This window comes from Loxodonta africana, chromosome 8 (assembly GCF_030014295.1).
Source record: "Loxodonta africana isolate mLoxAfr1 chromosome 8, mLoxAfr1.hap2, whole genome shotgun sequence".
NCBI lineage: Eukaryota > Metazoa > Chordata > Mammalia > Proboscidea > Elephantidae > Loxodonta > Loxodonta africana.
Genome location: NC_087349.1, coordinates 22,138,572 through 22,152,392, shown reverse-complemented (window position 1 = coordinate 22,152,392; position 13,821 = coordinate 22,138,572). Strand labels below are relative to the sequence as shown.

At 36.1% G+C, this 13,821-nt stretch overlaps 1 protein-coding gene across 3 annotated transcripts in view; it reads right to left on the bottom strand.

Moving 5' to 3' along the window:
• Nucleotides 1-13,821, bottom strand: part of ZNF800 (zinc finger protein 800) — a 45,397-nt gene that overhangs the window by 29,696 nt on the left and 1,880 nt on the right. For all 3 annotated transcript variants that reach the window (XM_064289753.1, XM_064289751.1, XM_064289752.1), the window contains exons 3-4: nucleotides 9,696-9,791; nucleotides 697-840 (exon numbers count right to left, since the gene is read on the bottom strand). In XM_064289753.1, coding sequence (XP_064145823.1) covers nucleotides 697-840; nucleotides 9,696-9,791 — 240 coding nt within the window. The remainder of the gene's footprint in view (nucleotides 1-696; nucleotides 841-9,695; nucleotides 9,792-13,821) is intronic.

The following is a 13,821-nucleotide window of genomic DNA, read 5'->3' as shown; positions in this document are numbered from 1 at the left end:
CAAGAGGGTAATATCATTACATATACTGCAAACTTAAACATACATATACAATACAATAAATACACCTAATTAAGCGAACACCTGAGTCAACAAAGACTTTATTGACCTACAACCTGCCTTCATCACGTAAGCTATTTTGGATCTCAAGTTAGCCCGTGACACAATTCTGTATCTTATATCATGACTGATCTAAATAAATTTCACTGAGAAAAGTGATCTTCAAATCAAGAAAGATCCAGGTAACACTAGAAAAATATAAAGATTGTTTAATACTCTCCATCATTCCCAAGAAATCACTCATCCAACTTGTTAAAGAATTAAAGACGAAAAATACAAGAAACTGCCCCTTCAAGACAGCATTAATATTTTTAACTTACAAATATCCTGAATATAAAGTGTATATAGCCCATATAAACAATTAAAAATAACACTCAATATTTTAAATAAGTACACTTCAAAGTCTAACCTCTAGAACCTCTATATGATATCCTTAGGAAAATATAAGTGGAAAGAACCGACTTTTTAAAGTACTTATGTAGAAAACTAAATGTAACACTGAGTCAAGTATTTAATTTATTCTCCATCATTAAATTACCTATAACTAGATATTGATAACCATTTTAATGCAAATATGTAACTGTAGCGTAAGAATACTTAACTGCAATACACATTACTGAATATATGAATAAAACTTACTGTCATCCATCTGGAGACTTGGTGGGCAGTAGAATTTTTTATGGGTAATTAAATTTGGTAATCCTCTGAAGAGACTGCGACATAATTTACACTCAAAAATAGTGTCCACATCTTTTAATAAAATATGTTTAAGTTGTTTAGTTCCTGAGGGAAAAAAAGAAAATGCAAAAGAAAGCTTTAACATGCACCTTTAAACTGGGAAACCACTATTGACAATCCAAAAGTGCTGTTACTCTTTGAAAACAAAATCTAGGCATTGCCAACTTCTACCGCAGTATATTTAAAACTAAGTAAGTGCTAAGCAAAACCCTACTATCACTTGGTTGTTAGGTCAGCTAAAACTGATGCCCTTGTTCTGCCAATCAATTCTTAGGATATCCCAAGGTAGAGGCTCCAAAATCTGGTTGATCACCACAATGACCTGAGAATAAAGACGTATCTGAACCATCCCTACAGATTCTGATTCAACAGACCTAGAATAAGGAAGAAAAATCAAACATTCCTCCACCACTCCCCACCAAATTTTTTGGCTGATTCATCCAGTTGTTTCTTCATTAGGAAGGAAATATGGAGTTTTACAAAACAGTCCTTAAAGCAGGATTCCTTAAAGAAGGTCCACACTGTATCACAAGATTGCCTGTGACTGTTCTTTTTAAATTCAGCCCGAATTACTTCAGGTTGGGGACCAATATGGGTATGACAGCCGTTTAGTGTGATGTAGAGAATCCTTGTCCATACGAGAGGTAATTTTGAATTGTGCTTAGTCTCTTGATACCACTATTATTCAAAGTTTTTCTTCTTCAAAACACTTAATCCAATTGCAATCAATACTAACATAATTACTCGTTTAACGCCTGTCTTCTCCACTAGATTATAAGCTCCAGAGCGGCCAAGACAAAGCCTGTTTTATCTAAAACTACAGTGTTCAGCTCTAGCAATGCTCTCTAAGCATTTGTTGAAGAAATAATCAGTCAGACTTGGGAACCACTCATCTTAGGGAATATAAGTATCAGGATAGAAAATCAAAAGGCAGACGCAAAATAAATGGCAATAAGCATCCAATCTTTAAAATAAGAACATCCACCAGGAATAATACCCAAATGGAAGGTCTTCTGTCACCACTTCCCAGGTCTTTGACACAGGTAAACTGACAAAACTGATCCGCAGTGCTTTACTAATTAATGTGCCTGTAGTTTCCTCATATATAAAAGTGATATGATGCTGACTTAAATTAAAGAGAAAAAAACCAGCACGCCCTGTGAAAAGCTCTCAAGACTCTATGCACAAAGTGTTCCATCATTCAATAAACATTTATTGACTATTAAGCTCTGGGGCTACTAAAGAGTATAAACAATATCAGTATCATAAATAATATTATAAAGTCTATAAACGTTAATTTCTGATTCAATCTTTTAAAACCTGTTAACACTTGATTTTCAAAGTATATTTCATCATCATTTTGAAGACAGGTCAGTACTCAAAATTCTCCTGCAAACAGACTGACTACCAGATTATCAGAACTTTACCAAGTCTTTAGAGTTTCCAATTCTGATTGTATGTAGTTGTGTGACATTAAGGAGCTAAATAATCTTTGCACTTTGACTTCTCCACCTTGTAAAACAAAACAAAAAGCAAACTAGACCTATCTTGGAGAATTACAAAGGAAAACAGGAACCTAAATTCCAGGAAAATTAAATTATGCACCCAAAAAAAAAACTATTTTAAAAATTTAAGTATAAATTATTCTATTGGGGAAAACATACAGTGAAATAATTTCTACCATTTCCCATTTAAATCTATGTTTACGCCACTAAACCACACGACCACAAAGTCACAAAACAGAAATGTAGAAAGATCCAAAGAATAGCATATGTTATCTTTATATGAAAGTAAACTCCTGTGTGTGTACAGATACATAGATTCCATTTTACATTACAAATTATCTTGGCAAAAGGCTGCTAATATATTTAGTTCACAGTTAACCTCACAAGTGACAGACAAACCATGAGAGGTAGACTGAAGACAGAAATGCTTTGGACAAACCTCTCTGATTGATCTACACATAGTCCTCTAAAAGTGTAGCTGAGAATCAAATGTCAGCAGGAAGAAAACAGGAAATTTATGTACACTTTAAAAGACTTGCTAGACCCATACCAATAAAGATTCAACTCTGTATTTACAGACAGTCAAAAAAAAAAAACTGAAGAGGAACACAGAAATAATCTGAACTAGGTTTAAGTTAAGAATTTAATTCAACTGAAAGTCTAAAAAGAAAGTACGCAATGGCAAATTTAAAGCATAAAATAATCTGTAAATAACACAAGGTTATACATAAGAAACATTTAATTGTAAAAACGTTAAGATTGCACCCTTCAGGTTCTCTCGAACATAAAAAAAAACAAAAACTACATTCAATTTCTTATTGAGTCCTAGTTACAGAGTTATATTCAGTGCAGAGTATATACTTGTTCCCAAAAAGCATCTGCCTCTAAGCTTGACTAATCACTCTTAATTATCAATCACTAATCTACACCCCACCATAAACACACACACACAGTTATTATTGATCCAGGCATACCAATTTTCTCTCAGTTCCACAAATATACCAAATGTGCATGAGCCTGCAAGCGCTCACTCGTGTGCTCTCTCTAGCACGCTGCCTCACTCACTCTCACTTTTCAGGCTTCCACCTACGCTGTTCTGTCTGTAACATTCTCCCACCACCTGGTCTGGCTCACTTCTAGTAATCCTTCAGATCCCGGTCAAATGACACTTCCTCCAGGACCTCTTCTCTGACCTCTCTTGTTTTTTGTTAAGAACTCTTCACCTATATTCCCATGGTACCCTATACTTCTCCTACACTAGTTTATCCCACTATCTTGTAATTAGTTACTTCTCTGTACCCCCATTAAACTGACAGCTCTAAGAGGACAGAGATGATATCTTTGATGCTCACCACCTCATCCTCTCCCAAGCCTCAGGACAATGTCTGACATTACTGAATGACATCCTGGGAGAGCCCTCTCTACATACAGCAGAACTTTCGCTACTAATAAGATGTTTTAATCTATGTGAAGGTGACTGGGGAGTCAGAAAATGGACCTTAACCATTTCCTAATTCTATTTACACATTTTACAAACAGTAAAAAAAAAGGTATGTCCCATTCTATAAACATAAACAATGAAAAGTTTTTCCCTGAATTAGTTCCAGTCACCATTTAAGGTTTTGTTATGTTTTTCTCATGGGGACATAATGGCTTTCTTCAAAATTAGCCACCTGACTGCTTTGCTCACTAACAATTACCCAACTGCCCCTCTGACAATGGCCAAACTTTCTGTCACCTGAGGCAACAACAGAATTGGTCACTAGATAGCAACTTCAAAGTTCCTCCACAACTCTTGATGCTGAGAAACGGAAAGTCACGCTGCTTCGCTCCCAATTATTCCTTACCCTACACTGATCATTCTGTTTCTTGCCTTAGGTCTTAGAACTCACTTACTGCTTAAATAAATTATCAATCAGTATGTTTCAAAAACACAGCCCTCCAAAGAGTAAGGCTTTGGTGCCTAAAGATTAATCAGTGCATATCTCAGATTCTCGTACATAACAGGTGCTCAGTAAAAATTAAACATCATCAAAGGTTTATCTTGTGCTATTCATTACTAGTAGGTGCACTGTATGTACTAATGACAATGTTTGAAAGATTTTTTCAAAAGGAATCCAGTATTCAATTTTACATTAGGTTGGAAGACAGCCAATCTATAACACGACATAATATTAATTCTAACACTTCTGTGCTAGACAAAGACAGCTTTCATTTTTTCTTTAATACAGTGACATTTTGGTCAATGACAATTTTAAGCTTCACTAGTAATGATTTTTCAGTGGTACACCGCTTGCCTACCATTGGCTCACACGAGTCGGTCTTCTTCAGGATGACTGTTTAACGGCAATACCACCCCAACAGAGATTGCAAGTGAATCTATGATCCATGGCAAATCTCCCCAGATGAAGTTCAAGACCAAGATGAAGGAAATTTCTAAGCAATTATCCCTTAGCATAAATACACGAAGCAATAAAAAGTAGGAAAATTTAAGAAAACTTAAATTATTATCTGAAAACTACAATGTAGAAGTACTGGTTAAAAAGTTATGTTAATTATGGAGCCCTGCCACACACTACAATAAATTTATAAACAGAATTATTTTAGGCCAGTGCCTACTTGGTGAATCTTTTAGTTCAGTCTAATAAACATTTATTGAGACCTTATTAAATACCAGGTATGATGTTATTCACTAGAGATATGAAAGTGACAGATACTATTTGCACCCTTGAAAAATCTGTAGACTAATATAAATGGCCACTCTCCTAGAAACACAGCCCAGCATGACATGCTCTGAAATTGAACATAAGAACAAATCAAAAAAATAAATCTACATTTTACTTACTCATCCAACTAATATCTAAGCCCATTTTAAATTTCTTATAATCACTATATAACAGCCAAAAACAAACAAACAAAAACCCCATTCAATAGTATGGCACTCTCAAATGTATGCAGATAAGTCATACTTCCATCATAGACTCTGCCTGAAGAGTCATGACTGAGGCACCACCATTAGCACCCAGTCAGGGCTTCCCCTAAACTGCAATTCAAATTGCTTTAAGCAGTTTAAAAATATATATTTTTTAAAAAAACTTCTAAAAAGTTAAACAACCAAACGTAAATTTATGAAGCTAACGACAACAGCAAATATCACACTTTTTCACCACTAAAAAGCTAAGTCTCATTTTTCACTACTATAAAAGAAAACTCACAATTTATTCCTTACTAACATTCAAAAGAGACACAGTTCATTGCACATAGTAGTCTACTGTAGTCTAAAGGTACAATCTTTTTTTATATTATATTGCAAAAATAATTTTGTAGAAATTATCTCTTTTTATAATATATATTTTGTGACTTTAAAAGATGTCAACTTCACATTAAAGATTAGATGAAGTGATTATTTTTCTCTTTTCCACCATTTTTGCTTCTAAGGTCATTCCGCAGCTCCTTGTGCCTCTAACCAGAAAACTATGAGACTAAGAATATTAAACTCAAATAAATTTTAATAAATATCTAATGGCAGTATCCCTTTCTTTTATTATCTAAATTTTTGTATTAATTTAGGGAAGGCAAGAGTGAGGTCAGGGAGAAGGAAGATGAACTGAAACTGTTAACATAAAAGAAGAACACTTGAAGACACACAGTCACAGATGTGATCCTAGGACGACTAACACAGCCAAGGCAAGGGCTCCAGCTAAGGGTAGGAACCAGTCAGCAAGTACAGGATACCGGGCATTCAGATCAAATGGCAGGTCTCAAGTTAGCAAACATCAGGGATTTCAGAGCACAAAATCTGTAGGTCAGGACAAAACAGGTAGCTTTCTAAAAAAATGAGGCATCTATCCATGGACTGATGTCAAACGATTGCAGAATCTACTGTCAATAAAGCAAAAATGCAGGACAGTGTGTAGAGTCTGCCACCATTTGTACTGGGAAGAAAACGAGGAATAGTTGCTTGCGTATGTATAGAAGGCCTCTGGAAGAAGATATGCCAAGCATGTGGCATGGCTGCCTGAGCACAGGGAACTAGGGGACGGAACAGTAAAGAAACTTACTTTTCACATTATACCCTTTAGTACTTTTTTTTTCCTTTTTTTTGTACCACAAGCATGAATTACTTATTCCAAAGATAAAAATCTATTCAAATTAATGTATACGTAGCCAGAAATAAAGAGGTCAAGATGGGTTTGTAACTTAAAGCCAGAGAACAGCCCAAAGTAAAAGCTGATGTGTGAGGCAATGAGAATGGGTCAAAATTGATCAAGCTATCAGTACAGCACACACAAGGGGCTGGTGGACCTTGAATGAGTCAACTCCTTTCACAGACAGAAGCCTTTAATGAACTCCCAGATTGGGTCGGAATTAATACCAGGTCATGGACATCCCAGGGTAGGTGAGGGAAGATGAATCACTTAAACAGAGATAATGCAGTAGTAGTTGAAGCTAACTACCTTAGTTTGAAGATAAAGGTAGATATCCTAACACATTTACTGTTCAACCAGACTTATCCTGCGTAGGTTAACAAGAGTGAAAGCATGGACTTCAGCGTTAAATCTTCAAATACCTAACAAAGATATATAGTACCACCAGCGTAGTACTTGAGATGTTAATGTGTGTGACCCAGTTGCAATGGGAAGTGTCAGGAAAGAGATGAGTCATTGAGCGTGTTGCTTGGGAGTAGGATGGGACATAAAGGAGCCAACAGTCTCAGAGTTAGAAGGGATCTTAGCCCCTAGGTCATCTGACCTAAACCTCTATCTCATCGTCCCTGAGGTTTCAGTTAGCTGTGGCTTGAATATACCTCAGTGCTAAAGGGCCTCAGTATCCTGAAAAAATTAAAATTTCTTAGTTATGAAACGTTAATGTAGTAATTCTTTTTTTAATCCAAAATTGAACCACTCAGCATATTTCTAAATCAACTCTCATTTAAACTATGAGGTACTTTAAAAAAAACAAAAACAAAAACACACAGTTGCAGTAGAGACCATTCAGACTCATGGCGACCCAGGTGCGTCAGAGCGTTAACTGCGCTCTGTAGGGTTTTCAATGGCTGATTTTTCAGAAGTTGATCGCCGGGCCTTTCTTCCAAGGCGCCTCTGGGTGGGCTCAAACCTCCAACCTTTCAATTAGCAGCCAAGCGCATTAACCATCTACACCACCCAGGGACTCCACTGGGTACTTAAAAAACTAAAATTATAGTTTTTTTTCCAATATTTGCCTAAATAAAAAATAACTCAGATGGTAGATCTGCTTGGAATATTTTTTAAACTAACATATTTCAAAAGATCATAAGTAGCTTTGGAATTATACCATTTCAGATCAACCATTCTATAGTCCCTCTTCTTTAATTCAGATAGTAAAGAAACGGCAAACAGAGAAAACATGTATGACCACCAGCTGCTGATGAGTCCATTCCAACTCATAGCGACCCTACAGGACAGAGCAGAACTGCCTCTTACAGTTTCCAAGGAGCGCCTGGTGGATTCGAACTACTGACCGTTTCTGGTTAGCAGGCACAGCTCTCAACCACTATGCCACCAGGGTCTGCGGTATGACCACAGTGTATAAGAAAATGGAGCCCTGGTGGTGTAGTGGTTAAAGCTCGTCTGCAAGCCCAAAAGACTGACAGTTCAAATCCACCAGCCGCTCCCTGGAAACCCTATGGAGCAGTTCTACCCAGTCCTACAGGGTCACTATGAGTTGGAATCGAAGCAACAGGTTTAATAAGGAAAACAGTAAACTCAATTTTTAAACAGTTACCTTCCAAAGTTAAAAAAACACATATTTTGGGGACAGGATCTTGTTGAAAAGACATTCTTTATGAATTAGCAAATTCTAACCTTCTTGATCAAACGACACTAAATAATAAATCGAAGCAGTATAAAATAAACTTACTAATTCCAAATCATACGTTTTGAAAAAAGAAAACTATAACAAGGCATATTACTAAAAAAAAAAAAAAAAAAAAGGCATATTACTAGATGTGAAAAATTCCCTGGTATAAAAGCACAAAAAGAACTCATATCTCTATTCTAAAAGCAGCTAAAACAAACTCTTACTACAGCATTATTCTGCTATGCTAGAAATGTATTATATTTAAATATTGCCCCCAAGAATTTATCATGGGAGAATTTGTCCTTTTGTTATTTCTGTTAACCAAGGGCAATTACTACAAGTAAAAAACGAGCAACAACAAAAACACACTAAAGTAGGTTACACCACAATCCAACGTAAGGACAGGCACATGATACACACTAAATACTTACTGGATTAAATATACATAAAAGTAATGCCATGATGGAAAGTCTAAGAAATAGATCTTGAAATTCAGAAGAAAAAAAAATCTTTTTAATTTAGATTAAGGGATATCCTATTTCTTAGAATCCTAAAATAAAGCAAATACCATATACGCCATTCCCCTTTACAATGATTTAAAACAAGCAAGTACCTCAAAATGTTTCTCATCAATACAAAATGAATGAGTACATATAAATCATCTTTTTCTTTGAATCTCAGAAATTTTTCGTTAAGACGGTAAGCTTTAAAATATCAGTTAGGTATTTACAAACCATGTGTGTCCCTTGTTCATACTTGACGCAATAGTTTATAACGTCAGAGAAGCCAAATCTGTAAGAATCACAGCCACCTAAGACCTTACTGGTAACACAGGAGCTCTAACAGTTCTCAATCATTTACATGTAGTAAGTAAGCGATGCCTATTTTAAAGCACTGGACTGTGACTATACAAATATTACATCCAATTCTTATAAGAACATAACAGAAAGAAAAGCTAAACAAATATATCTGAAAATATCAAGGCAGGAATAAGTTTTTTCTATCTTGTGCTCCATTAAAGATATTGAAACTCCAGAAACTCCAGGGTTAGGCAGGAGAAGGTGAGTCACATAAAGAAATGATAAGGTAATTAATCGAGAACAAGTGACATCTCAGACATTCTGAGTAAATAATCTACTGAGCCAGATATAAAGACTCATGCCAACTGCCTTCTAACTGTTATTTGAGAGTTTATTACAAAAACGCCAAAAGATAACAAAAGACCTTCAAAAAAGAAGAGGCATTTTACCACCAAATATACCATATAACATATTTCTTTAAACTACAGAGCCGGATTCGGCTGGGCAACAAGTTTGGTTTTTCGATTTATGCTGAATACATTTACCTTTAAATTAACATATATATAAAAAACCCTAAAAGAGAATCTCTAGACCAAGGCAATATTTATTCATCTATTTTTTAAAAGTGACAATATATTCTATAAAGGAAACCAAGGTATACATTTTAATAGTTTTTAAAAAGTGTCTAAGGACTTCTAGGTAGTTTTTAAACTACTATGTGAAGATTTAAAAATATATTCTGAAACATTCATACCTGATCGAAAGCACTCAATTATTTGCTGAATGCCAGATTTCGATGTCTGTAGTGGTTGCTGTAATAAAGGAGGATCTCCAGGTTCCAGGATATAAACTATATGGAAGACAAACACCCGCCCCAATCCCCACAAAAACAGGGTTATTTAAATCATTTACTACTGAAGTAAAACAATGGTTTGCTAGCAATTACGTTAATGATAATTACGCTTGTGTATATATATATACATACACACACATATATGTATGAAATATGCACCATCATCTTTGTAATGCAAAATGAAGCAATCGGAGAAAATAAAACAAAATGATTCCCAACTCAAGGCAAATTAAAGCTACTTAAGACTAGAGAGGCAGTTCGGATGCAAAGGCCTTACTGCTTTAGTATCATCTAGCACATACTCTCCATGTTTGCCTTTTCATTCCCCTGGAAGAGGAACCACTGTATTTACTAAAATTCTAGGGCAATGGTGGCCTAGCTGCACCTCATAAACTATTCCAAAACTCCCTGGACAATCGGGTGCAGCTCTCTGAGCAACTATGACAAAACTCAGAAACAACTGAAGAAACAAGTGGACAAGTGCACAATGATGGATATGACAGAATGTTCACTGTAGCACTGTATATAACTGAGAACAATTTCAAACAATTTAGAAGTCTCCCAGTAGGGGCCAGACTAGATTGTTAAGCAGTAAAAACATATTACAGAATGGTATGATGCCATTTATATTAACACATATTTAGACAGACCCAGAAAAACCGAAGTTTATTTGTATAAGTGTGTGTATGTACAGATGCTAATATAAACACACAAATCATCAGATTAGTAGTATAAATATATGGTAAATTAGATTATGGTAAGTATGAAACAAGGTAAAAAAGGAAAATTGAGTTTTTCCATCAGTTATCAGATAAGGAAGGAAAGTTGTGGTGGAGACACTCTGACTATTTTAATGACCTCTTTTTTTAAATATGCTGTAATATTCTGCCCACCAGATCCAAAACCACCTCCTCTGTGTGAGGAGACAGGGAGGGTTACTTCAGAAACGTGTGTTGCTATTGCTTCCCAGCCTTGGCTTGAAGGGGCTCAAGGCTGCTGTGCAGGTAAAGAGACACAGCCTTAGATTCCCCCTTTAAGCCTCAAGTTTTGTACTCAGAGTACACAAATGGGAAGAACTATGTTTCAGGATCAATTTATTTTATTAAGCAAATTTTCCCAATTTTAGGAGATACTTTAGAGATATTTTAAATGAATTAAGATCATGCACACACACAACTCATTTTGAGAACATCTGTTATCGACATTACACTGCACTGATTAAGAACACAGATTTCGGACCAGGACGGCCTGCACTGAAATGCCTTTTCTGCCACTCATTAGATGCAACTAGAGTACATTAAACTCTCTGACCTCTCTTTTCTCATCTCTAAAATGGGGATAATGAGAGTACCTAGATTACAGGGCTGTGAGAAGATTACATGAGCTAATGTGGGTGAACTGCTTAAAACAACACCTGGAATACAGTAAGTGCTCAATAAACACTCTATCATCATCATCAACGTGTACAAATCAATTGCTTTCCTGACACCAAAACCTGAACATTATTTGTCTAAATCTAAGAGAAGTAGAATTCAGTCCTTCAGAGAAACAAAAACAGAAGTTTGTGAATATATTGATACTGTTTATTTGTGTTAGACGGATCTCTTTTTAGTATTTGTACACTACAGCACTGACAACTGTTTATCAAAAAAAGAAAACCTACAAAAGAGAGGGAGGGAACCCACACAATTATAAGAACTAAAAACTTCAAGGTCTGGCTCTATAAGTGGCAAGCATTCTGAAAAGGGAGAACTAAAAAAAAAAAAAAAACAGTAATAAATAAGGGAGGGATATAAGGAAAAAACGGGGCCTTCTCCTTAGTGCCCTTTTCTCATTTAAGTACATGCTTCAGAAAACCTTCTACGGTACACCAACTTCCATTTTCACATGACAACACCTATGCATGAGCTAGAGCAAAACTGTCTTACCCATCACCCACAGAACAATGCTACCACCAGAACACACATGTATCGTGGGACAACATTCAAAATAGCTTCAACATTAGCTTAACTGTGCCCCACTGTAAAAATCAATTACATGTTAAGTTAGCTTAACATGTAGCCCTCACTGTAAGAGATGATTCTTTCTTCATCCGAAAACATACTCTCAACTAGAAAACCATATATATATATACACACACACACACTTTTTTTTTTGAAGTCTAAGGACAGGAAAGCTAGTAATGGGGAACCTAAGGTCAAGAAAGAGAGAGTGCTGACATGTCGTGGGTTGGCAACCAATGTCACAAAACAATATGTGTATTAATTGTTTAATGAGAAGCTAGTTTGCTCTCATATATTCCCCTCATATATTCTATCATCCCTCTCAAGTTCAGACCCATCTAGGTTACATTACCACTGAGAAAGTGGACAACACCTTCCTCCAATCAAAAACACCCAAGCCATCAGAGGTTAATATCTTTCCTTACATTCTTCCAAAAACATATTTCCCAGAATAAAACACCTACTTTTGTTAAGAGTCTCTCCTACCTTAAAACAAACCCCTTAGAAGATTCTTCTATTTATGACAATTGGAGGGTGGAGAAGAAAATCGTGAGGAAGGAGGAACACAGATGAAAAGAGATTGTTCATGCACTGACAACTGATGAAGCAGTGTGATGGCTACCTCAGGTTCCTTATGCCATTCTCTACTTTTGAATGTTTGAAAATTCCTATAATAAAATACATTCCTAAAGCATAAGAAGAAGATACTTTATATACACTCACAGGCTTATAACACCACCCTTAACTACAAGCTGTCCCACCCCATTAAGACACAACACCCTCCTCAAGAATATACCACCCTCATCCAAGGAACCAACCACAGTCCATAATTCAAAAGCACCATCCACAATTCAAAAGACAATCGCCTCTCATCAGAGTCCATTAAAAGAATTCCTCAAATATCATTTCTTCTTCTTCCCTCAATCTGAGGGCACTTCTTTTTAAAACTATCATACCATAACACATTCAAGTCCTGGACACATCCCCCCACTCAACGCGTGCCTTCCTCTGTAATAATGACCATTTTGTACGTTAACGAACTTCTGGCTTTCCAGTGAAGTTAGGACAGGACCAGAGCCTTAGAGGGTGTTTAAGTCTAGCTAAGAAAGCAAAGAGGAACTATTTTTGACTTGAAAATCTGGAAAGCAAACCACATGGAAAAAGTTTCTGGCAAAAGGAAAATGAAAATTTTAAATTAATGCAATTCATTTGATTTCTTGCTAATGGAGGAGTAAAAAGAAAAATAAAAAGTTCCAGTACGTATTAAAAAGTTCAGGAAACTCTCTTTTAAAAGGCATTAAAGTCCATAGAAAACTATAATCACTACCTGTGGCCTTCGAGTTGATTCCAATTCATAGAGATCCTATAGCCCAGTAACAACCCAGTGCCGTTAAGTCGATTCCAACTCCTAGCGACCCTATAGGACAGAGTAGAACTGCCCCATAGAGTTTCCAAGGAGCGGCTGGTGGGTTTGAACTGCTGACCTCTTGGTTAGCAGCCATAGCACTTAACCACTACGCCACCAGGGTTCCTGTAAAACTGCCCCAAAGGATTTCCAAGGAGCAGGTGGTAGATTTGAACTGCCAACCTTCTGGTTAGCAGCCATAGCTCTTAACCACTGTGCCACCACTAGAATATACCAATTAAGGTAAGGTCACGAATTATCTCGTTTATTTATTTAGTTATGTCTATGTCTTCCCAGCCACAAGATCTGTGAGAGAAGACTTTGACTTGTTCACCATTTATATCCCCAATGCCTTGGACCTTGCCTGTGCAGCACCAGTAAGTGCTCAATGATAATTCGTTTAAAAAAAATGAATACATGAACAAATCAATTGCTTCCTAGATAAGATGATCTCATACACTAATTCAACTTACAGAAATGGCTTGAATGAAATGTTCTCAGAAAAAAGATAACTGGAATGAAGTTCAGTAGAACACAAGTATAAAACGCATTCACATCTTTGTACTTCAAAGCTAGCACTTTGTACTTAAAAACTAGCAAACTGTTTGAAACTTGGTAA